Source organism: Aplidium turbinatum, chromosome 10 (genome assembly GCF_918807975.1).
Source record: "Aplidium turbinatum chromosome 10, kaAplTurb1.1, whole genome shotgun sequence".
Classification (NCBI taxonomy): Eukaryota; Metazoa; Chordata; class Ascidiacea; order Aplousobranchia; family Polyclinidae; genus Aplidium; species Aplidium turbinatum.
Genome location: NC_137481.1, coordinates 1,928,925 through 1,955,508, shown reverse-complemented (window position 1 = coordinate 1,955,508; position 26,584 = coordinate 1,928,925). Strand labels below are relative to the sequence as shown.

The 26,584-nt window shown below is 38.3% G+C and overlaps 1 protein-coding gene across 1 annotated transcript; it reads left to right on the top strand.

Moving 5' to 3' along the window:
- Positions 1–8,077: 8,077 nt before the first annotated feature.
- On the top strand, positions 8,078–26,489 carry LOC145778767 (A-type potassium channel modulatory protein KCNIP1-like). The gene is made up of 7 exons (XM_082590343.1): positions 8,078–8,317; positions 9,696–9,820; positions 15,243–15,312; positions 15,708–15,778; positions 16,591–16,698; positions 18,594–18,761; positions 26,350–26,489. Exons 1-7 carry the CDS (start codon positions 8,164–8,166, stop codon positions 26,395–26,397), a joined length of 744 nt encoding a protein of 247 aa, XP_082446469.1. The 5' UTR covers positions 8,078–8,163; the 3' UTR covers positions 26,398–26,489.
- Positions 26,490–26,584: the final 95 nt, after the last annotated feature.

Sequence of the window (26,584 nt, the reverse complement as noted above, 5' to 3'; positions counted from 1 at the left end):
ATCTTCTGCAAACATGAAGTTAGTCAATGATGAATCGTTAATTCTAATAATAGCTTTCAAATCAATTTTTAATTAATTTAAAGATGCATTGATTTATTTTGTGTATTCTTAGCTGTTGACTAGTTTTCTAGTGTAGTTTTGTGTTTGGCGGATTTTGTTGCCATTTGCAACAATGCACTCAGCTTAGAAATTGCTAAAATATCTTTATCTGCTACAAATTGGTCTCGATATCGGTTGTAAAACTTTTGGCTAATCCAAAAAATGAAGTTCACTGGAGATTTACAAGGCTTCGAAATGTTATTGACTTTCTTGGGATTGTTATTGCTGTTCAGAATAGTGCAAAGATATGAAACGTCATCAAAAAATAAAGGTATTGATATGTATGAGTAATAAAGTGGTTCAGGTGTCTCTTAAACCTCTGCTCTGGCTTCTCGTTGTTGGGAGAATCGCAGATTTAAATTTTATTAGGATCCATGTTGAAGGACGCAGCAAAACGAACAATATCAGCAAATATAATATAAGCAGGTTTGGTGCCTGAATCAAAAAAATTATTTTATTTGAATAAGAGTACTGATAAAGCCGCCTATACAGCGGCGAAAGCTTTATTAATGAATTTTATTGAGTTTGCCAAACCTGCTTGTTTTATTTATTGATATGCTTATATGTTTATTAATTTTTCAAACGCTGCAGTGTTTCCCAGTAGGCAATAAAATTTTGAAAGAGAAGTGTCTCGCAACAATACGTTAATGCAGGTCTATAATATTTAGAGAACTGGTAATGACATAGTTAGGATAAGGATGTCTGGAAACACTGTAGTTTCAACTTATTCATCTACATTAGCAACACTCGTTTTAAAGTGAACAGTTTTCTTTGTAATTTTTTGAATTGCGTCAAACAAGCTTTATTTGCTTGCCGTGTCCAGGTTTACGTCTTGTGGTTGAAGATTTAGATTAAGTGGCAAGGAAGCCAATCATCGTGTCCGCCTTCAAGCAGGCCTTTAAGTTTCTTGCCAAAGACACAGCAGTATGCTCTTGAGCGGTGTCGAACTGACGCCATTTCGAGTGCCGTTCCAGGGCTATCACTACTCGGCTATGCAGCCGACATTTGGGTTAAAACAGGACTTTACTTTGATAGAATGGTTCTGCTATTTTGCATTCATCAAATGCTGGCATTTGCACAACAATCTAACCTCTTAGTGTTATTTATTAAGTAAGAATGACAACAAAACAATCTTTGGCCGAAATGTATTGAGATTGCTGTGCATGGTTTTCAAAAGTGTTCAAAATATTGTAGTTCGGATTCGAGGAATCATAGCTGCGTCAGTTGCGGATCTAAGGGGAGCGACTAGCGCGAACACCCCTTTCCCCTAAAACACAAAAACGTAACTTTTTTTACGGCATATTTACAAGGTCGAATTAATGTGAACCTACACATCATTGTGTTGTGTTGAAATTGCCCTTTTGAGACTACTTGCTGGATCCGCCGCTGAATTGCGTGTATAAAATATTTTATCAATTTCCAAAGATTTATTTAAATTTCTTTTCACTTTTGTCTTTTCTTGGCTTGACATATGGGTTAGTTTTCGTAATCACGATATATTCAAAAGAAGAATTTGAAAAACTATTTTTTAATTGTAAGCGATCTCGCAACATATCAAATGTTTTTTTTAGATGTATAAGATCTCTTTCATTTTTGTCATATTTTTATTTCTTCAACCAAAGAAATCACCCAGACAGTCACTTTATCCAGGTCCGTAGCCAGACATTTTCAAGGGAGGGTTCCCAAATCCAAAAATATGGACCTTTTGAAAACGCTTTCTTCTTGGTGTGTCCACAAGCAAGCAAAATCATAAGAAGCGGCAGTACATGTACCAGCAAACTTCAAATTGTCAATTATAAAAAAACAAAATAGATAAATACCGGTACAAACAATTTTCACATTAACAATAGCACATCTACAGTGGAACCGACAAGGGCGCCGGAAGCGGGAGGGGAGAGGGCAGATACCCTTATAAGGTCATGTAAGCTACTGCACAATTTGCGCTACTGGTGGTCCAAAGAGAATTTTATTGGTTCACATAATGGACATCAATTGCCAATGGTCTATGGAATTTTTTTTTTTTTAAAATGGTCCATGGGACAATGGCCCAAATACATGTAAGCTTCAACGAATTTAACTGTAATTCAGCTTAAAGTATATCTCACACTATCCACTAAACCAGTGGTTCCCAACCTGGGGTCTGCGGACCCCTTGGGGGTCAGTGAGAAAGCCTTTGGGGGTCCGTGATTACCTTAATGAATTTTGGAAAAAAAAACGAAAAGCGATCTTTTTACTTTCATTTCTCTCATTAAATTTGCTTACGTTGAAAAAGTTTCGGCCTGGTACTTTGGGTCACCTTAATAATCAAATCTTCTTCTTCTTCAATTGCGCAATAATCAAATACTGCTGACATTTTGTGAAGAAAGGGGCGTTCTTCCCGGCTATCAGCACAAGGCTGAGCACTCACTAGTACAGCGGTGCGATACTGATGAGCCCAGCCTCATGGGCGAAACACGTGTCTATCGCTGTCAATTCTTGCTACAAATCGGCTGCCGAGAAACATACTGCTGACATTTCTTGAACGATTCATTCATTTTCTTATTTGAGCGACTGTTTAACCTAATATTTGCCGCAAGAGTCATAGCAGCAATGCAATGTGACATAGTACAGTAGTTGAGTAGCATAATTATTACAATAGTCAATAGCATGTTAATTGAGTTTCAGGCAAAATTTAGGTAGGGGTCCGCAGAATTAATAATTTGTCTAAAGAGGTCCGTGACAACAAAAAGGTTGGGAACCACTGCACTAAACCAATACGCGTACATGATTCCGTTGCTTGTTCTCACGTCAATTATCTTTTATCACGAGAACTGTATTCATAAGATTTTATCAATAGAATTATCCAGAAGGTAGAATGCAAGAAAGATTAACTATTACGTAACTAACTATTAACTAATACGTATCCGCCCCGATAGCTCAATTGGTTAGCGCGTCACTTCTGGAACGAAGAAACTTCAAGATCAAGCGGCGCTGGTTCGACTCTCGGGGTGTGCGCTTGAGCAACGCACGTTAAGGACTGCTCTCCATTCAGCGGCATCTAATGAATGGAATAATTCCCCGGCAACAAGACTTCAACAATCGGAAACTTCACTCTGTCGATCTCGGTGACCGGGCCTGCGTCAGTGATTCAAAGCCTCTACAAGTATGCGAAACTGCCAGGATTAAGCTCTGCAAGAAGCTTTCCCAGTCCGAGGATAAAGATTCAATCAATCAATCAATCAACTCTGTAACCGAGAAAATACGAGTTTAACAACTTACGTCACATTCGCTAGCGCAACACAAGGCATTATGAGGTAGCAATGATCAAAGTTTAAGACTTTACTATCGTACAATCAATCATTTTATTTTTCATTATTAACGCGTCCGGGACGAAAATGTTTTCAATCTTCCATTTATCTTCCAGAAACCTCTTTTTAGCTGATTTAGAACTATCTGGAAGGTTTCAGCTGAACCTGTGATTATATGTACACTACACCTTCTCCAAAATGTGGACCTTTTCGGCTCAAGGGGGGGTTCCCGGGAACCCTGAGAACCCCCCTTGGCTACGGGCCTGCTTTATCTGGTCTAAATCTGGTAAAGATCTGGACCAGATAAAGTGGTTATTTTTTTGCAACGGCCATTTCTCCAGTGACACCTTCAATGCTCAGTTACTTGTAATCCAGGTTTAGGCTGTGACGAGTTTTCAAAAGGTGGTTAATCTATTGCTTGATAATTTTGTATCGTGGCTGTGGGTTACACTTCCCACAGGAAACGTATTATGGAAATTACATTTTAAATTGATCTGCTACAAATTCATTGCATCTTTGGATGGCATGCTGTTCATGAAAGTGTGAAATGAATTTTCAAAATAATGATTGAAGATTAGATGGAAGTTATTTTACGGTACGTTTAACGAAATTGAGTTTTCAAGTATTGGGGGACAAAAATAGAATTGTCTTTGTAACAATCTATGATGAAGTCAAGTCAATTTATTTTTGTTGCAATAGCGCCACATAAACAATGCTTTGTAAGTTACAGCTATTGCTTGATAGCGAAAGACCATAAGCGGTCATTTAGTCAGCCACCACCCCATCATAAGTTAGTAAATCTAACTACACATTCATACACACTAGTGTGCAGAGGCAGGCACACTAGTTCAGTAAATAAAAGGGGTTTAGCCATTGATATTAAAAAACAAATTACTGTACAATGAACACTTGCAACAAGGCCGATTTAAACTTTACTGCACAAAAAAGTAATAATATAAGTGCCTGTACTGACAAGTTTGTATGACAAAGTAGCATAACCGTGGGAGAGTAAATTAATTTTTTTTTGTTTGGGGGGGGGGGGGGGGGGGGCGAACAAGATTTGCCCAAATTGTTCAAAATTTGCCCAAATTTTGTCTTTGCAAATATATTTTCAAAAATGCAACATTACTTACAATCTCTAAGGTAGTGTAATCTAATAACTCCACAGTCATAAACTTGGCCGTGTACAAAAACACAGGCAACAAAACGTACAAAAGCTAAACAAAGCTGAATTAAGTTTAATCTACATTCATAGACCTGTCTGTGTCCCAATTAAATAAACCATCGAATTGAAATTTTCTTGTGGCACAAAAAATATATATATTGCCTGAGGATAACAATTAATTGAGGATAACATTAATATTAGGATAACATTAATTGAGGAAACATGGATTCAATGCATTGCAGGCCTAAGGTGGCAATTTAATTGCACATTTTCTGCATGAAAGGCTAAAATTTGATTCTGTCATATCTCAGTTTGAAGGTCATCATGAAAATCCATCTGACGCAAGATGTCGCTAGTAGTCTGTGACAAAATCAATTTAAAATCTTCCTTTTTCATATTCGCACCAGAACCTTCAAAACGTTTCTTTCCGAGCTACTGAAATTCAGTTTAAATATTTATCGCTAGCTGTCGCGAGATTAAGCTATAGTTTTTTTTTAGTGGTTCATAAATGATGCATGGGCCTCATTGTTTATGATGGAGATCATTGTCATGAAACAAAACCGCGTTCTTGATAAGCCACCATGCAATGATCAAAGATTCCGTCAATTAACTCGAAATGAAAGATTTATTTGTGGTAATTTTCAAGGTATACGACTTTTTTACCTTTACGCATAAAAAAAAATCAGTGGTAAGTCAGCCATGGTGACGTCACACACAGCTTAAGTCAGATCACAGACTAACACCAGGTAAACGTTCAGTGCAGGTAGAAGTAGCGATAACTAGCTTCTTGGTAATTGTATAGCACAAATTTTTCATGTTAAAGCTATGGAGTGAAGTCGGAAAACTAGTTTGCCTAAGAAAATGTTGTTTTGTTGGTGAAGTGGAATCTATTGTAATTGAGTCAAGCTGGGTGGACCCAACAACCGCTCAATACCAGATTTGTTTTCAGTGCTAGAGTATTTCCAACCCAAGCTTTTAGATTAAGTGGAAAATATCACGTTTTAGACAAGAGGTGCAAGCTAAGGACTTAGCCACGGACGGAGAGTTTGGGGGAGCAACCCCCTCCAGAATTTTATCTTACCTCCCAAAAAATATGTTTTCGATGTAATAACAACGTTTTAATGACATTATATCACATGTTGAATGACGTTTCATAAATTTTCGGCTGCATTCAGTGTGTAGTTTTTTCCAACATTATAATATTTGTCCCCCCCCCCCCCGATGCTTTTTTGCCCCCCTAACATTTTATTTCTAGCTGAGAGCAAGGTGCAAAGCACCACATCACAGGTACAAGCATTACAGAGAGCAAGCTTATAGACCACATTTTTGTGCAAGTACAGGGTGACCCAAAAAGATGCGTACCCATGAAAATTCAATTGTGACTTTGATTGAAAAGCTATTTATTTCAAATTACAACCACACATTATTCAGTTTATGGAAGACCATTGACCAGAGTTTCAGCTTTTTCTGTCAATTTTTAGTCAATTTATGGCTTTCCCAAGATGTGTTCCAAATGTGAAAAAATCGAATAAAACATGGGTACGCATCTTTTTGGGTCACCCTGTATATACAGAGGGGGAACTTTTAATATTTAACTTGCCACAAGGGATGATTGTAACCTGTAAGCATAAATGTAAAACGTTAAATATTTGTGGTTCAAAAACGTAATGTACAAGCATGGCCACCTAAAGATACGGCCTGATTTGTCACATTTTGCAGAAATTTCCAGGTTTTTCTAACTTTGGGCGAACGTTTAAATGAACTTTTCTAAAAATTAGATTTTTACGCTTTCTTTATTCTTTTCCCCAGATGACACAATAGGTTTTAACATCCTCGCATGATGAAAAACAAAGAAAATTTGATTTTGTAGATTTTAGTCAGACTGTTAATTTTCAATAACAGTCTGATTTTACACTTTTCAACTTACTTTTTCTCATTTGCTACTGCTTCCCCAAGGCAACAAAAAAGTTTTTTGTCATTAGGAAACCGCAAAAAGTAAACATCTCAAAAAATGTCAGTCAAACACTAGCAGTAGCTGTAATCAAAATCTGCAAAATGTGACAAATCAGGCCGCATCTCCAGGTGGCCATGGTACAAGTACAAACCTCTGTTGCAAATTACGAAACAATTTTTCTTCTTTGATAATAGTGTTACGGTTTTATTTATTGCCGCTCTACAACAGCTAAGGTCTTCTTGCAACAGGGCTCATTTTGAATTTCATATCAAGTTTACAATGTCGTCACATTATTACCCGACTTATTCTCACTGCGTTATGCAAGATGAAACACAATTGGTGCCGTCTTTAAAGTCTTTGGCATGACTCGACCTGGAATCGAAGTCAGATCTACCAGCACAGGAGCCGAAAGCGATAACCACTCGGCCACTAAGCTGGTTTTCTTTGAAAAAGACCAAACAATTAAAAAATAAAGATGCAGTTGAATTCGGCGAATTTAGTGGCCTTCCGCTGAAGTGGCAGACACTTTGCCAGATCAACGTGCCAACTTAACATATTATCACCCCACACTGCTCTTGAAAATATATCTTCAGTTAATTTGAGAACAGCCGCAGGTGAGATGTCGGTTGAGAACAATGCACGCGCGGTGGCGGCGCGCTGCACACCCACGAGCGCTGTGACAGTGTGACATGTTATTAACTCGAGTTAGAAATTTTTCTTCGAAGATATCAATTTTAGTTTGGATTGATGTTGTAGAGAGCCACATAGAAGAGTATCGCACAACGAGGCCACAGGGCATATTCCAGTAATCAGCCTCTATTTGTACTGATTCAACGTCTACAGACGTTTTATCGATGTGAAAAGAAAGTGCTTGCTGGCTTGGATGTTGGACGCTTATGGTTCAAAAGCAGAGACAGACTTTTGTGGTGATATTGCTTGATTGATATGATCATGCGAAAAGTAAGCTTTTAGGTTAAATAATGCAACAGTAACGTAATTCAATTAGCAGAGAACATGAAGGAGGTGGGGTGGGGGGTGCAAGCCAGAAAATCATTTCTTGTTTGCATTGATTCAACGTATGAAGGCTAAATATGAACTGGAAAATGTAAAAAATAAGTAATTCGCTGGATGGGCCGCTTAAGCATGGATCAGGCAAAGCGAGGAGAGTTGTGAAGTAGAGGAAAAGATTTTTAAAGCAACTTCCAATAACAAATGTGTGATCTGCACTACCAAAGAATTAAGTGATGTTAGAGAGTATGTTTCACCAACAAACCGAACCCATAATGTTGCAAAATCAGATATTTTTACATTGCTTCAACATTTGGAGATCGATTTAAATCAATTTAAAAATAACGGATTTTGCTCTCTGGTATTAGAACATCAAGATTAGGGTCTTCAGTTAAATAGGCAACCTCTTAATTTTTAGTCAGCAGCCCGTTTTGTACATTGTAGGTTTATAGCTGCATATTCTGCAGACTGCTGTGAGTTTGTAACCAAGTTGGGTGTTTGAAAATGTGATTAATTTTAACTTTTGTTATTAGATTCAGCTTAAATAGTAAACAGTAAACTGAATACAGTGACGAGTTGATTTTACAAAACAATTGTTACTCGAAATCTGGTGGTGGCAAATAAAGTTGTGGATTTAGAAGCTGCATTCGATGTCGTTCGCGGTTATTCGTGTCGGCAACATGGTAGCGAGTAGTGTGTGGGAAACAGAAAAGATTGGAATAGCGATAACATGTTCTTGCATTGTTATGGTCTTGTTCAACCGCATTCATAAGTATCTGCCATTCTTGAAGTGTTGGACAAAAGGTGGGTGGGTTCGAAAATTAGTGATGTCAATTTCAATTCGTTTTCTGGATTGTTTGTTGAAGTTGGCAGTAAACTTTTAATTGAGAATCAACACACTAAAGAAACATGTAAATTTTTTTTTGTTTAAAGTCATTCGCTTTTCTTTCATATTCCTACTTGCTTGACATTTGTCACATTAAGAACAGGGAAGCAGCTAACTCGATGACTGATACAATCTTTCGCTGCTTCCTGTCTGTTGTGATATCTAAATTGCTATGGCGCTATTTTATTCGTACTGTGTATAATTGTACCGTGCTATTCTCGCAACAGACGAACTTTTTACTCTTTTCTCTCTACATGTCAAAACACTGACCTGAACATGGAAATAGCATTCTTTAAACACTAACGTCAAAGTCCAGCTAATATTGTCCAACTACAACTACAAGCTTAGAAATCGAAAGAATATCAAAAACAAAACTAAACTCTGTCTTAAAAATATAACTGAAAGTTTTGAGATAATCGTATTTTCCTACACTACGGACTAGAGAGTTGGCTGAGCATTGAGCAAGCTAGAAGACTGCAACGCAAGGTGGATGTGCAATAATCTAGTGGTTGTGTAATTAGTGTGAAAACAAAAGCGTTTTGATCCGTGTGTTTATTAGAAAGTTATTTCAGTTTACAGATAAGATTTGGGACATTGCACGACAACTTGAGCGCCAGCGGGTTAGCATCTGCTTCATGTGAACAGAAGGAGCATGTCTGTATTTTGCAATATCTCTATTCTTATTTACTCTTTTCTGAATCCGCACAGTCACACTGAGCCGGCTTCCAGTAATTTTACCTTGCTAAGTCTTTTATGACATCACAAATAAGTTTTTGAATGAGAGACACTCGAAGTAAAAACTTTGGAAATCTTGTCACTTTTTCAATTTGTTTTTGTGTGTTGTATAATTTAAATTGCCCTTGTTGCACTTGCAAGTGTTAATTGTTGGCCTATTTTACAACCGACGAAATAAAAGTTTTATTTTTTCGTTCTTTTCCAGGTTTGGTGGCTGTGCATTTTTAAGATTATGTTTCCCAAACAATGTTTTATCGATGCATATTTTAAACCTTTTGGTTTTGTCATCTTTTCCTTTTGGTGGTGCCAAATTCGTGTGTTTACTTCATCGTTCTCAACATGTTCGCGCCAGCAATGAAAAATAAAATTGAATTGAATCGGATTGATCAAGAGATTCAAGACCGTATCGGTTGCGGTTGAAGAAAGGTTCAACTTTAAATTCAAACAGTAGTTGGAATCAGTTCAGCTTAAAACCTTTTCCGACCATTGTTTTATAACATTGCTATATGTTTTGTCACAATACGATATCGATAACTCAACAACACTGGTCACTGTTCACAGATGCAACGGTTGGGGTAGTGGAGCCAAGAACTGTGCACTGCATCCCTGACAGCATTGACAAAATCTTAGCAAGGACGAAGTTTACAAAAGAAGAACTTAAAACGATTTATAGACGTTTCAAAAACGTGAGTGTCACCTCTCAATTTTCCTAGACTAGTTAAGAATATTTTTAAGCGTTTGATATTTGACTTGAGTTTGAGAGCTACTTGCCACCAAACATCGTCAGCTGACGTTGAATCAATATTAAAAATAATTGATTTGCTGACTGGGGTAGTTTTTTTGTAGAAATTTTTGAAAAACACTTCCAATTTGGTGCGCTCTGAGAGCATTACCAAAACAAATCAAAAATAAAAATCTGTCAAATTGTACTTCGCCTATGTCGTGATCATACATCCATTTAATGTTTAGAAGTTATGAACAATCTTAATTTTAACGTTGCAGGACCAAAATCCTGTGTTAGACATGGAATAATAGTTGTCTAAATGTTTAATTTGTCATGAATGTGCATTCTCAGATATTCAGCTAAGCCTACACTACAAAAACTAACACTTAGGCCTAAACATTACAACCGCAAGCAATTTGTACAAAAAGCTGGATAAGTTTGCCTGCTGCGTATAGAAGCTTAACAAACTAAATATTGCATCCGCACCTGAACGTTCATTGGCGAAGTAACGTTATATCAACGCTGTAAAAAGGGCAAAGGCATGACTATGAAAGCTAGTACAGTAGGCTAAAGTACATGGCGAGGAGACATCAAAAAACAGCAACAAGCTTTTTGGCATTATGATGCTGTGCGTGTACCGTGACGAGATACCATTCTGACGAGTTAGTCTAGTCGCTCTAGCGAATGTACGCATTGACGTCACTGGGAAAGCACAACTAACCTACCATAACCATAACACATCTGATTGGCTAAGCAGCTGGTGACGTTTTGCAAAACGGGTGAGGATTGGTTAAAACGAAGGCGTTTTTTGACATTTTTGAATCTGGGAAAGCAAGTTTGATAGTTGCTTACCTGGAGCTTCAGTGGTTGTTTCTGACAGAAGCGTTTGCGTCAATTGGCATTTATAGGCAAGACATGCGGTTTGGTGAGGACTTAGACTACTCACAAGCGTTACGAGTAATTCTAGTCACGAATACAGTAATTTTCACGTTAAAATAGACGTGATAAAAATAATAAGTTAAACCTAGAATTCAGTCAATATATTTTGCCTAGTTTTTGCTCAGGTAAGCACTGCTTTCCTTGCTTTTCCTCACCGATCGTCACTGGCCTACTGCCATATATATCAGCTAATGTCAGAGCTGTGGTTTAAGTAGTCCATAACTGACATTTCAACTGTTGCAATTTTAGGCAAGCTTTATTAAAAGGACCACCTAGTTTGCGTTGCTCCCCGCCTCCCCCAAGAGCCATCAAAAGTGCCTGTGACAGAAGGAACATTTGAAACAAGTCTTGCGCTGTAATCGAGCGGAATAAACATTGTTGAAAGTCTCCGCTGCACTGTTTAGTGCTTATATGACGCAGTAATATCTTTCAAGCCTTTTGAAACCTGTCATCAATTTTTAATAACGCCGAAGTGGATTTTTACGCTTGAATGTTTATTGAAAAAGCTTCAGGAATCATTTAAAACCAAACGATACGCTTCAGTAAACGTTTCTGACGTCAAGCTTTGTGACCGGTTGCTATGGTAACGCGATTAAAATCCACAAAGATGTACATAATGTACACACTCTGCATTCTCATGTATGGCATTGGAAGGCCCAATTACTGGAGCGAATGGCGATGTTGAAATCAATTATGAATGATGCAAATCCATAAATGAATTTCTTAAGATTTTCTGCTACATTACTTTCAACTCTTGTTCTTACCTTTGATTTTAAGCCGTGCCAACCTTTAATTTCTCGGCTGCATTTATTGACTTTTCCAACAGATATTTATTCCAGAAGAAACTCAGGTTAGAATCTTTAAAACTTTGTGCTGTAAGATTAACTGCTTAGCTCTATCTTTGTCAGTTCAACCGACTAGTAAAACGAGATTTTACACGAGTACGGTAACCTAACCATGGGTGTTGAGGTGATAATTTGAGAGGATAATTTGCGCCATTTACCAATGAGATCCTTGGGTTTCAAATCAAGACATTGTTAAGAAATTGCACTATATTGCGCGCAAGAGAATACGCGATGGCGCCTTCAGGTTCCCGGGCCCATTGAAAAGGTTATAGGCCCCTAATATCATCTCGAGGTGGGTCCAAAAGTACTCCCTGCTGGCCCCCCTGTCAACGTCATTTCGAGTTACCTTTGAGTTGTTTCATACAATCTTTATAGAACAGGCCAAAGAATTTATCACAAAACGAGGAAAAGAAATCGTTCTTTTCTTTTGGAGCTAAGCTCACAAGTGGTTGAAAACCACTTAACCCGAATCTGGCAACCCAATCTTAGAAAAAGTAGTCAACCAACAATTTTGCATCCTCTATTGACCAATGCAGCCAGACTTGGACAACTAGATAATTCTAGTTGTCTAATTCGACGAATTAGAGCGAAATGTCGGTACCGTAATTCTAATCTAATTCGGTAAAAACTTGTTTGCTCTAATTGTAGGTCTTATCCAATCTGCAGTTTTGCTAAAAATTTTCGTTTGTCCAACAGTAGGCTAGTTTTTGGCAAATGGAAGGATACTGCGCTCTTATCAACGTTATACAAAAAATGCACAATAAAACGGTCAAGATCAAAGTTTCATTCAATCCCTTGAGCAGCAAGGTCATGAAAAATTAGGTTAATTTATCAATTCACTGACGTTACAATGTATATTATGACGTAGGCTAAGTAGTTTTGGCGCTGTAATGGTAGAATGCATAGGTGTAGGAGAAGCGTATTTTTGATCTTGAGCTTCTGATCTTGAGTCCGGCGCGTAACCACTGAGCTAGCGACTGCAAGAAGCAACTCATTGAAAAATAACACTTTTCAATGAGTTGCTTCTTGCAATGTGCCCGAATTGTTGCAGTTAACGAATTACCGGTAATTCCAGTGTTGTACGTTGACGCCGTCAATTTGACGGCGTCATTTGACGGCGTCAACTTTTTGTTGACGCTGAGGCTAGCGCCGTCAATTTATTTTTCAGTTGACGGAAGTGATAGCGCCGTCAAGTATTTTGCCGATTTTAAGCGTCAAGCGCTATGCGTCATTTTTTTTTCATGGAAAATCTCGTTACACAATAAGAGTTTCACAATGTATTCTGGCCAACGCGACTCATCCGAATTACCGGCTTTTGCGTTGGTTGGAATGGCTCCCTGGAATACACGCGGAAGAAGTTCGCCCAATGGTGATCACCCATGTATTGAGAACGAGGGATCAGAGACAGAAAGCGAAAAATCCAGGAATGGCATCGCGGACGTTGAAGATACTTTATTTCAAGAGCTCTATGCCCATGAAAAGAGCGATATTGGTGCAGTGGACCTCGTTAAAAGATTTATATGCCAAAGTCGAGCAAATTCTGCTTTCGGGTTCCTTGCCGTTATTTACTGTATTTTTTGTTGATAAGTTTAGGCAGCATTTTTCCAAGATAAATGAAGACATCGGTATTGTTCGTCACTTAGATTTAGTTTCCTCAGCATTGTTTATTCATTCTTTGATCCACTAGTTTGTCTCACTTTTGGTATAATCGGATCGTTTATAAATGGCGGATCTTCACAATAGCCGGCCTTTTATACTGTACATTGGCGCAACGTATTCAGATGTTGAATCAATGATCAAGAAAGCTGATTTGTTTTTTGTCTAATGTGACGCCTAACTTTATGCCTTGTCTACATTACAAAATATTTTGTAATGTACATGAGGCATTATCATCTTTATTTTGCGCTCTTTGGAACAACACGCAGTGCACGGTGAAACAATAATGCAGGACATAAAAACAAGTAGGCGACATAAAGCAGGGAAGGGACGCCATCGAGTTAGCTGCTACGTGTAAATGGAGCCTATCTCATAATTTTGAGTGTATCTCACAATTACTGTTTGCAAAAACGCTATTTTTCCGGCTTCTCCCAAAAGCATTTGCAGTCATACATTTCCGCAATTGCAATGCTTGTCAATGAGAGTATTTCCATAGAACGTTTATTTCGAAACCAGGTTTTCGTGCCTTTACCCAAGATTTCTTATTGTAACGTTTTTTATTCGTCAATGAATATTATCTACTTGAAATAACTATTTTGAATAGTTTGTGGCCTCCATAGCCTACTATTTTGATCGTGGATTGCTATTCTTCTTTGTAGAGCTGATAACGCAAAAAACGTTTGCTATTATTTTTTCTAATTAACAGCTTTGTGATCACTGGCTTTTTTTTGTAGCGTAAGAAATAACGCGCTTTGTATTATTGAGGTCAAACCAAACAAAGGAAAACAAGAGGACGTTTCTCTCTGCTCGCGCATATGGATTCACGAAGCAATTATGAGCTTTTGGCTTGTTATCGCAATGTAATCTATTTCACGCTTTGCTGGAAGTTAGCTAAAAATAGCAAAAATTCACCAAAATCTTGAATTTACAAAAAAACTACACAACTGTTAGCATCAAATTTAATATCATCAGAACCGCCTGGCAATTTTAGGAAAAGTCAAGAAAAGCCAAGTGCATGGCGTTACTGTGCTTCAAATAATCAAAGGAAATATGAGGGGGGGGGCCAAATCTGGCCTCCCTTTGAGGAGCAAAGTGTTAAACCATATTAACTCATAAAAGCAGGAAATATGTCACAATGACCACGGATCAGCAGTAACTTTTAGCGCAAATTGTCCATGGTTTATTCATTGTTACGTATCTAAATAATTTTTATAAAACACTCCCTCTTCACAAATATGGTCTTTTCGAAGATCAACAGTTTTGATTTTAGGAATAGCCTACTGACATTCTGTAATACAAAAATGCCTAAGCAACCTAAATCGTCTTCTGTCTTCAGCAAAAGTTAGATTTGTGGAGAATTTCCTATCGCTATAAAACACAACGAACTTTTTATAATCCATAAAACACCTTGACTTTTCGACAAAATATTACGTTTGGGTCTGAAACCGACACATCATTATGTTTTGGTAAGTGGTATTAATTCAAGAAAGAACTGTACCCTCTATAAATAAGCAATTTCGTTAGTTCAAAATAAAGTCAAAATTTGATAAAAATAAAGTCAAATTTTTTTTTTTTAAGTCAAATTAATATGGCCCTACTAATAAGCTAAGCAGCTAATTACAATACAGTCTCAAAACATAATATGCCCACCTGCTCTTTATTTATAGCTATTGTTAGCCTAAACTTGGTTGATATATTTCCGTTTTATAAGACGCTGGCAAAAAATAGCGCTAGAAATTAGCGCTGACACTGACGCCGTCAATTTCTTTAAGAGCTTACGCAGTACTTTACGCCGTCAAGTTTTTAGGCAATTCGCGCTGACGCCGTCAATATATTTCAATGACGCGTACAACACTGTGTAATTCAAAACTTTTCTTTCAATTTTATTTATATTTTTCTCCCATTTTACAATTATCCCTTTGATTTAACATTTGGCTGTTGCAGGACTTTCCTCACGGTGTCTTTAACAAAGATGCATTCACAGAGACCTATCGAAGCTTCTTTCCAGGTGTAGGTGAGATAAGTGATCACAGTTCCTTAATTGCGCATGCGCAATGTTATGAGTCTTTTTAAAACATGCAAATTAATTTATTGTCACTGAAATCAGTCTAACCATACGCATCTTGAAATTGATTTTGACCCATCATATCATCACCTTGATCAATGGGACGCCATCCGCTTAATAACTTATACAAAAAATTTAGTCAAAAAGAGTTAGCAAGCATTAATAGAGATTAGCTCACACAACAAAAAAGAAAGTTATCGCTGCTGCTTTGATGTCCGTGCATGTGTCGAACACGAGCAGAATACAGAAATATTTACACCACACTTTAATTTCTGTCTGGAAAGCAATTCTATTTCTAGAAACTCTAATGAACTTATTTGTTCAATCCAAATGTGATTTTACAGATACTGAGCTGTACGCCCATTTGGTTTTCAATACCTTTGTTCACTATGAGGAGGGATATGTCAATTTTGAGGTAAGAAGATCGATAGTGTCAACGCCTACATGTCAGTGGCCTCAACATAAGCTACACCGTAAGTTGAGGCCTTCCCAAGGCCAAATTCAGAGTTGTCAGGTACCGCCATTAAGCGCTTACAAAAGTCGAACCCCCATTTTGCAAAAATTAATTAGAAGTGACAAAAAAAAGTAATAAAAAAATGACATGACTATTTTGTTTTGTAGACCAGTGTTTTTCAACCTTTTTTGAGTCACGGAACGCTTTATACGTTAAAGAAATCATGTGGAACACGAAACGAAATTGTATAATAATGCAATAAAATAAACAACACAACAACAATTTCTTTGCTTGCAGTTTTTCTCAGTGTGATGTCTGGGTCTGTTGAGATAAGCACAAATTGGTATTTGGGCAGAAATTACATAAAGATAAACGCTAAGCTCTTGTGATTATGATTTTCGGCCGGCGTTCCATGGAAGACTAGTCAGGCTAATAAATTTCTTGCGAAACGTCTGACAATCTTTCATGGAACACCAGTGTTCCGCGGAATACCAGTGGAAAATCACTGTTGTTGACAATTTAGAATCATTTGCATTCACATACAAGTAGCAAGCTAAACAGAATATCAATACTAATTTTTGAAAATTGAATGAGGATGTTATTTAAAGATTCATTTTTAATGGTTTCATAATTTTTGAAGTGTTAAGGTTTTACTATTGTAGTTGCTTGGTTTTATTTGCTTATGGTTCATTCAAGGAAGTTACTTCACCAAAATTGTCTTATAAATTATCATTAAGTTTGGAAGTTGTTATATTTCGGATGGATTTTTTTAGGAATTTGTTTCTACATTGTCATTGCTTTCACGAGGATCATTGAGAGAAAAGCTACAATGGATCTTCAAACTCTATGACATCAACAATGTGGGCTACATAACAATAGAGGTAAGCCTTTACTAACTTACAAGTAGCACGTTAACCATGGCAAAGTGATAGAATTCATCCACCAGCGTTTAAACTAATCCAACAAACCACAACGTATGAGATGCATCCGGTGATATTACTTTAGGTCGGTTTTGAATCTTTATCCTCGGACTGACAAAGCCTTTGATACGTTATTCCTGATGGTTTCGCATACTTGTAGAATGTAGACTTGTAGAGGCTTCCTTAATTATTCGTCGTCGTGTGTCACAAGTGACTAAACTTGTCAAATGGGATTAAAGTAGGTCCACCAATGACCACATTTTTATGAAGGGTTACATAATTTGATGAAAAATGCAAAAAAGAAAATTTAGCGTGTACAGTTTGCTTGACAGTTAGGGAATCTTTTTTAGATACCTTCTCTGAAAGCATGTTATTCTCTACATTGAAATTGTCCACCCTGTTGCATCCCGGCGTGAACTCTTTCCAATCCTGCGCATGAGCTTATAACTTTTATTCACTCGTTTCCTATTCATTGGATTTTATCGATCGTTGATTTTGAAGCTTCAGCTTAACTTGTAAGTTGGTTGGTCGAGCAACCGATCAATCTTGATGCCATTGATCCTTCTATGGTACCAATGAATTATAACTGGAATCTTTGTTATAGTCTATTATTGGCTCATTAAAATTTAAAGGCAATTTTTTTCCTATATCGAAATTCTCTTTTTCTTGTTTCAAAGTCCAAGAATTTGTGTTTCGTCATCAATTTGAAAGGAACCCAAACCACAACGATATAGGCCTCCGCACACACTAGCATTGACAGCGGGTACTTTTGCATCTGGGATGATTTTAAGGTCCCGTATTCTTTCCAAGGGGCCCGGGAACTTAAAGAAGCCCCCTCGAATTCTTTCGATATTATGAGATTTAGGACCCAAAGGTCTCATTGGTACTGGGCCCAAATTATTCTCTCAACGGCCTCTGAACACAGGCTTCGCCAACGTGGGAACCAACAACGAATCGATGCCGATATAACTTTGACTTCCAACTTTAAACTAACTTTACTTTACATCTCTTCAACACGAGAGTTTCAGGAATCCGAATTGCCAAAATGTAATCACTGGACCTCAGGTACTACCAACCTCTTAGTTACATGTCAAGTTGCAATACCTGTTGTTAGTTGGCCTGTTTCATGTTCTTTGAAGGTCATTAAATTCAAAACTAGCCATTAGTAAAGCTTAGGTTCAATAGGCTACTCTTTCAAAGAAAAATATTTCAAAGTGTTAGAAAGATTTTGGCTAAACGTTAAATTCTATCCTCCTAACTTTGTTTCAAATCAGTTTTCCCGTTCAGTGACGTGCTGGTAGGCTATATCGGTTATTGTAGCAAGTATTATCTTTTTCGTTTCGGAAGCCTTAATCACGAAACATAAAACTATAATGATGAGTTTCTTTCAAAAACTTTGTTTCAACCGAGCACAGACCTCCTCGGATGCCATCGCTGTGTTCTTCCGTTTTCACCGCTGGTAACTTGAAGTCCGTGAATACGAGGTCGACGCCCGATAACGAAAGGGGTGACCTTAGCCACGTCTGGAAGAACAGCGGTCACTGTTGAAAGACAGTGTCTTAAAACTCATCAAATTAATTCATTGACTTTCAAAGAAAAATAAGGATGACGATTGACGATACCCCACATTTCACATAAAATGTTATTTGTCAATGACTTTGACTTTGTCACAATTTTAATTGGTCAGAGAAAATGTCAACAATGAAAACCAACTCATTTCAAACTTCAATTATTTGTTTCATATTCTAACTTTGGATCGAAATGTCGTTCGTTTACGGATAGCCCGTCATAATCGTAATGCTTGTGCATGTCACAATTATGTTTATTGCAAAAATAATCAAGGTTTTATGACGTAGGAGATACATAAAGTCATCATGGCGATACACCTGCTGCTTCGACCAAGTGTCGAACCCGCAATTGCCGAAGCAAGGTACGCGGAACATTCCAGCAGAGCTTTCCATAAATTTGATCCAGACGGGAATGGGAAGATATACTTTGACAAGTTCTACCACGCTTGCATCAATGTAAGTTGTTTCATAACTTTGCAAAGGAATTGGTAGGACAAAAGCTCCTATCCACTTTAATGTTTTTGGAAAGACACAAAGCATTTTTGCATAATAAGTAATTTTTTTTAAAATGCAATGTACGCCAGTTACATCACACCTGCACGAGAATACTGGCATTGTATTTTTATTGCTTGCTATAGTTTTGATTAAGTTTTGACTTTGTCACGTGCCTCCTCCCCTCCTCCCCCCCAAAAAATAAACATATTAAAAAATGCAAATTTTATCAATTTCTGCAAAATGTACTCGCTCGCTCAATCACGTTTTCATCCACCTAACTGGCCGCATTGTATTAAATCACAATATCTACATTGTTCATTTTGTTTTTGATTTTTGCGTCGTTGAAATCATGTCGTCCCCCCAAAGTTTTTTTCTAGAGTCTAGACCCACTACTAGGCATAGCCTAAGTCTCACGACCACAAACTAAACTTTCAGTCGCAAAACTAAAAGGCTACTCATGGAAAATTTTATGTTAATATGAATGTTCCAGTAAATCGATTTTGAGCGAGTAAATACGCGTTACAGCGTTCTTGCACGATTTCACATCTCGCGTCGAAGGAGGGCAAAGGTCTCATGACAGGGTTTCCATTTGTCTATTTAGTAGAACTGCAGAACCTGCGGGTAAAAACTGAAAAGTGTTAAATTTAATTTATTTCACTCTTGTGGTTTTGTTCCTCCGTCTGCCGTGTGCTATAGATTACAACACTCAAACTTTTGGTGGCAATATAGGGCAACCCTAAATTAAGTCAAAACTGATTAAACTCAGCTAAGAAAGTCAAGATCATTGCTGCATGCGTCCAGGGGCGGATTCTTCAAGTAGCTGGAGGGGGATTTCAACTAAACAAAATGATGTGTAGGGGTCTACATTAACTCGACCTTGCAAATAAAACGTGAATGAAGTTACTTTTCTGTGTTTTAGGGAGGGCGATTGCGCCAATCACCCTCCCCTCGGATCCGCCACTACCTACGTCCGTATGGCACAAACATTGTGTTGAAATCTTAGAAAAAGCCACCAATTTATTTGCAGAATTTAACTTCTTTGATTGGATGTCCTCCTTGTAGCGTGCAACTAAGCGAGAACACAGAGTTCCTAGTAACCGTTGACAATAATTTTATTAAAAAATGTGTCCTCTATTTTGGTGATGAAAATATGGTAGGCCTAACCTAGCTGATGAATGTGCTTTGTTTAAGAAACAATTTCAATTGAAATATGAATCCAAACCAGCGATTTAACCCCAAAATGATACGATCGTTGCTTGGTACATTGGTAGGCCTACATGTTACATTGGTGCTAAACGTTTTGGAAACCAAATACAAGCCTTTCCCAAAAAGTTACATAACAATGAAATCCTGTTGAAAATACTAGAAAGAAAACTGAAAATGTAAAAAAGAGGACATTTGAGCATATTTGAATGTTTTCGGAGGACGATTTATTTTTCTTCAAAAAAGAGGGCAAATCCTCTTAAAAGAGGACATATAGCTTAAAATGGTGATCGCAATCATTGTAATATCTAATCATACCTATTAATAACTTTTAAAAGGAAAGAAATCCATTTTCCAATTCCCTGCAGAATAAAGAATTCCATTATGCTATGTTCCCATTGAACATTTATAGTGAAGTTCGAACTGTCGCTTCCATTGCAATAAAACACCATTCATTTTGAAATCTGATAATCGGTTTAATGAGTTGATTTTTTACAATTTATATGACGGACACCACCAGGTTACCAACGATGGTAAGACTGAGCGCCATTGGTTCAATTCCCAAGTGTAGTAGGCCTACGGCGCTTAAGTGACGAGCGTCAAGAGCGACTTTTCATCTAGCCGGCTCTGGTCTAAAGAGTAAAAAAAATCACAAACAACCGTTGTTTTTTTAGCTGACAAGTTATGAAAGATTTCCTCAATGAGATATGTTACCGTAACTGACGACAGTTTGCCCAAGCCATTGAGAGGCCTAAATGTGAAAAGCATAGAATGTATTGGGCTTGGTCTACATTGTTAAGGGTGATTGGAATATCAGTGTTACTTGACAGATGTGGTCCATAAATTGCTATTTCTTTGATCAGTTATGTCTCTTAATGCTTCAGCAATAGCCCGGTTTGTCAAGTTCCTGACTACAAACTTAGGAACTTCAAGACCGGGCGGAGTTTGTTCGATTGTCGGGGTATGCAGTTCAGCAACGCATTTCAGGACTGATCTCCATTCACCGACACCTACTGAATGAAATAATTAACAGGTGACAACACCAACTCACTTTGTCAATCTCGGGTCTACTTTTACGGGTCCACGTCAAGTAGGTTACCCTGTTTGGAGGTTCCTGTATTAAATTAGCCTACTTTGTAGACAAAACAACCGCATTACCGTTCTTCACAAAATTCAGGAATGCTATAACGCTTTTCCATACGGCCTAACCCAACCTTTCAACACATTGTCACTTACGTATATTTTCAAACGCAGCCAAGCCATTAGCGCTTGCAACAAAGCATTCATAATTTATTAAGTCTAACTTTGATTGCTGTCAGATAGCCTACCACCTCCGTCATTTGTTTGCCGTTCTGTCTTTTTTTGACTGAAATCAGCGTTTTAGCGACTGTGGAATCATTTATATTGACTGCAAACTTTGTAGACGTGAGAAATTTTATTTCAGTTTGAAATCGCAGTCTTTCACTTTGCGGAATCATTTTTTCCAATTTGTAACTTTCTTGATACTGCATCATGTCTAGATCTAACAAAAAAACAAATCAAAATCAAATCGCAGACTCTTCAACCTGTTTGTTACTCAGTTTTGAGCCACACTAGTGACCTACGTAGAGAGGGGGGGGGGGGGGGGCATTGGGCAAAACCAGTAAATCTATGTTATTATTTTGAAATTACAGAAGAAATAATATCCTACTACGCTTTCCCTTTTTTGGAAAATGTCTTTCAACAGTTGATAGCAGGAAACTTGTCCAAAATTAAATTTTCAAGAAATGACGAAGATGTTCAATAATGGCATCCAGAAGCGTTGACAGGATCACCCAGCGTATACTTTTGCATTCGAGAATTTTTTTTTTTAATTTAAAAACTTTTTAGGAGAAGGGGCTTACATACAGAAAGAAACTACACGTCGTCAAATTTTTTGTAACTACCTTGCTAAACTAGGCTGTTCTGCATTCAACCCAGAGTTAGAGCTGGGCGATATTGGTAAAATAATTTCGATACGATATTACCAAAAATAAAACGATATTATCTAAGTTTCGATATTTTACGGCGAATCACAAAGCACGGCTTTCTATAACTGCATGAAAAACATACTGAGCACTGGTACTGACATGAACAACATTTATTGCAAACAATGCTGCGATTTAACTGTCGCAAACTAAAGATTTTTGGACAAAAATGTCAGCATGTTGACATTGCAGGGTTTTAGGCACAATCTCTTGGAAACAATTGAGCCACTAAGTGAAAACACCCTTTCACTACTAACACTGGTGCAGGCCTCGAAATTCGTTTTTGTTGACGGCGGACAAACGTATCCGGTCTGAGCAGCTATCTCGGCGGACAAATTAAGTCTCACGGCGGACACACCAGTTTTAGCGTCGATCGTCATGCTTAAATCACTTTATCTTGATAATTTTGCGCCATTCGAGAACTATAGCTACGGCTTAGAAGGCTTTTTAAAATTTCAGCGAAGTCACTCTGAAAGGCTTTCATCAGACCAACGACGTGCGCTTGAAGAGTCAAAGCGCCGTGTAGCTGCTTAATATGCCGCATAAGCATAACTGATTAACTTCCACCGAACGAGGTCGTGTGGCTTCTTGCGTCACAATGCTCTGGGCACGAGTTGGAAAAACTTCTACACTAACGCTACTATGTTCTGCTGCGCAAAGTTTCACTAGGCTTTTTTCTTTAAGTTTATTTTTGCGTAATTGCGTGTCATGTGAGCGAAAGTGAATTTTCCCTGGGCCTTTTCTTTCTTACAGTAATACCAAAACTTAACAAATTTTGCTGCATCTTGCTGTAATAGCCTACTGAAATCGTATAATCTAATTTTGTAACCAACCGTGCCTTACCAATATTACTCGGAGATCAAAGCCAGACATTGTGACGTAAAACTTGAACAAAGTTGCGCTGATTAGTGTGGAAGTACCTGTACTCCCATCGATTCTTAGCGAAAAATTCACCTTTGTTACGCTGATTCAATGTCATCAATCGTTGAAGCAACGTAAAAATCGAATGTTTTCCTGCCTGAATGGAAGCTACCCAGACAACAAAATTTATCATTTTTGCATTGATTCAACGTCTGCGTCTACATTGAATTAATATAAGAATGATAGATTTTGTTGTCTGGGTGAGAGATACAGTATTCACATTTTCTAGATGCGCGCTAGAGTGCGGGGAACTTATATTCTCGCAACAATTGTTAGTACTATGCAATGACGATTTGTATCGCTAGTTCTTGTGTTATTTCTCGGCGGACAAATATGACTGATCTAGATGGTACTTCCCGCGGACATCACATGCTGTGACGGCGGACATGACCGCCGTGAATTTCGAGGTCTGCTGGTGGCTTGAATGCACAGAAGTTTTCTTGCAACTTTTGCAAGTGTAGGAAAAGTCAGTGCATTAGCTCGCCACCATGTACAGATGCAGCTATCCTTGTTGATAGTTTTTGATGCAAAATAGAGATGCAGCTGTGAGTAGCAAAACAAATTAAAGTATCTACCTAGCTGTAGCTACCGTAGGCTACGGCCGCTACACTATGCTACGGTATACGCTATGCTACGTAAATTCCGTCAGCTTGCAAGTTTCCTATCGTATTTACCGGACTTCATCCTTCGCAACAACGCAATACGTGGGAATCAATAAGCAGGATTGCGTAATCACAAAGACTACTTGTAATGCGTAAACAATGCACACACGCTTGAGGGTTGTCTGCGCATGCGATGTCTGTGTTACTGCGCCTGCGAAAATGTTGCTATAATTTCAGTACATTTATAAACGATAAAATCGGAGCTTTGTGAATAAATATCGCTGCCGAAACAATATCGTATCGTATCGAAATATCGTCCAGCTCTACCCAGAGTCTTATTTTTTTAAAGACAAACACTGCGTCATCCTTTTCTCCAGTTTAGTCAAAGATGGAGTCGCAACTTATTGTGGAATCACGTTTTTGATTCGAATTCCCAACCTATGGTTTGAAAAACACTTTAGGCACCTTTACTAAAAACTAGAGGCCCGCTAGTGAATTTTTCAGGGAGTTGGGGTGGCGAAATCGTGCTCACACGGACCTGTAGGGTAGGTCTTCTTTTTCGTTATATATTCAGAGTGCGATAATTTTTGTTTAAAGTACCGTAATAAGTTGCATTCGATATTTAAACTTTCACAGAGAGTTTCGATTTATATTTTAATCTTCCGACATTGCCAGTTAATCGAACGGTTAGTTTTACTTATTTGTTTAAGCCTACCATCATGCGTTTCAAATTCACATACTGTAACTAATAGTTCAATCCAAAAGTAGGCTACAGTGACATACGCAAAGAAGGTGAGGGTTTATATCTCACCAACATGTAGCCTCGGCTACCGTAAACCTTGGTCAGACTGAAAAGTAGCATTAGGCTACTCTTGATAAAAAACTGTCAAGTCATATCGAACGTTCTACCATCTATGGTTCTATACTCTCCCAGTAACCACCGAACGTTGGCTACCGTCAATACACGTGGTTCATTGGGTTGCGCAAGCTAACTATGTCGTCTACGTAAAACGTTGTAGGCTATGCGACATCAAGGGAGTTATATCACATTTTTTGTTTCAATACAAAGTCTATCCAATTGAGTAAACTAGTTGCCGCAAACTAGAAAATCATCGTCAATGCAAGCTGAGTATGGTAGGCTAACTTACACAAGTATAAGTTTCTGGGCAGCCGATTGTAGCATCGAATAGACAGCGACAGACACGTGTTTCGCCCATGAGGCTGGGCTCATCAGTATCGCACCGTATTCTTGCCACGTCGGTAATCGACCGCTGCTTTACCAGTCAGTTTACACAAGTATGGTAGGCTAACTTACACAATATGACTTCACTGGATATTATTAGTAAATCGGCATTTCTTCAATTTGTTTCGAAAAAAAGTGAATGGTCCTTCTTGAGAAAATCCTGCGTAGCCTACTAAGGGAACGTTCAAATATTACGTAACGCCTTTTTTCCGAATTTTTGACCCCCCCCTCCCCCATGTAACGCCAACGTAACGCTTTTTTCAGTCCCCCCCTCCCCCATGTAACGCTTTTTCACTACGAATTCAGCACAAAAAACTACCATTCCGTACTCGAAAGCGTTACGTAACGTTTTGCTTGAACCCCCTCCTCCCCGATGTGACGCTAACGTAACGCTTTGCATAAACCCCCCCTCCCCCTCGAAGGCGTTACGTAATATTTGAACGTTCCCTAATTGATTAATTATGATCTTAGATGGAAAGTAAAATTAGATGAGAGCTTTATTGAGCAAACAGTTAAGTTGAATGTTGCGTAACTTTCCAGTGTTATGCACAAAGCAACTCCTTTTGCATCAAATGGCTTCGGCATGCCAAGTCTCCCACTGAGTCATTTTTCCGTGACCTCTCTAACCGGAGACTGATCCGGGTTCATAACATACGGTAGCTACTTTAACAAGTCGAAATTCTGCCACTGCGAATGACTACAATGCAACCGCCAACCAATCAGAACATGTTATAAGAGGCTACCGTCCAATTGTGACCCTTCTAGCACTCATCCAGAGAGTTAATGCTTGTTTTGAACTTTATTTGGTAATTACAGAAAAAGAGCAATAGCAGTGGTGGGAATCGAACCCGCGTCAATGAAATGACTACTTTCTAGCTCTAACCCTTAAGCCAACCAGCTAACAAACAATCCATCACTTAATTTGCTTTCAATCATCTTCTTTTCGCCATTTTTTACGTCACTTAAACCGTAGCTTATGATTGGTTGGCGGTTTCATTCTAGTCATTTTTAGTGGCAGAATTTCGACTTGCTAAAGTGGCTACCATAACAGACGCCCCGAAACTATTTTTAAAACTTGTTGCATGGTTTTGAATCTTTATCCTCGAACTGACAAAGCTTCGATAGGTTGTTTCACATAGCGTACTTGTAGAGGCTTTTGACGCAGGGCCGGTTACAGAGAATGACAGAGTGAAGTTTCCGATAGTTGCCCGGGAATTATTCTCTCCACTAGTTGCCGCTGAATAGAGAGCTGTCCTTAGAATGCGTTGCTCAAGCGCACACGCCGAGAGTCAAACCAGCGCCGCTTGCAGCTTTTCGTTCACGAAGTCACGCGCTAACCAACTGAGCTTTTGGGGCGGACGGACTGAGCTCCAATGGGACCTCGGTCGCCCCGCGGCTACGTCTTGGCCAAGAAGTTTATTTCTGAAATAAAATTGTTTATTTCAGTCGTTTTTTTAATCAATTTATTTTTATCAGCAAAATAATAATCAAAGCGACACACTTGAAAGCGGACGATAATATGATTCCCTTGACTTCGTCCACCGAACCTTTGATACTAATTACGTCCTTTTCAGGATCACTCCATTGTTCGATCTCTGGGTGTCTTCGAAAACACGTTGTGACGTACAAATGGCATCGTTGAGGTCAAAGGTCGAGCCGATATGGTTCAGTGCACCTTCAAAGAGCGTGACATTGTTGGAGCAATAAACGTTTGTGAAGCCTGCTGCTCATTGAGTGGTTCACAATTTCCACAACTGTATGACGCGAAACGACGCCATTATTGTGACGCATAATCGTCTGTAGACGAGT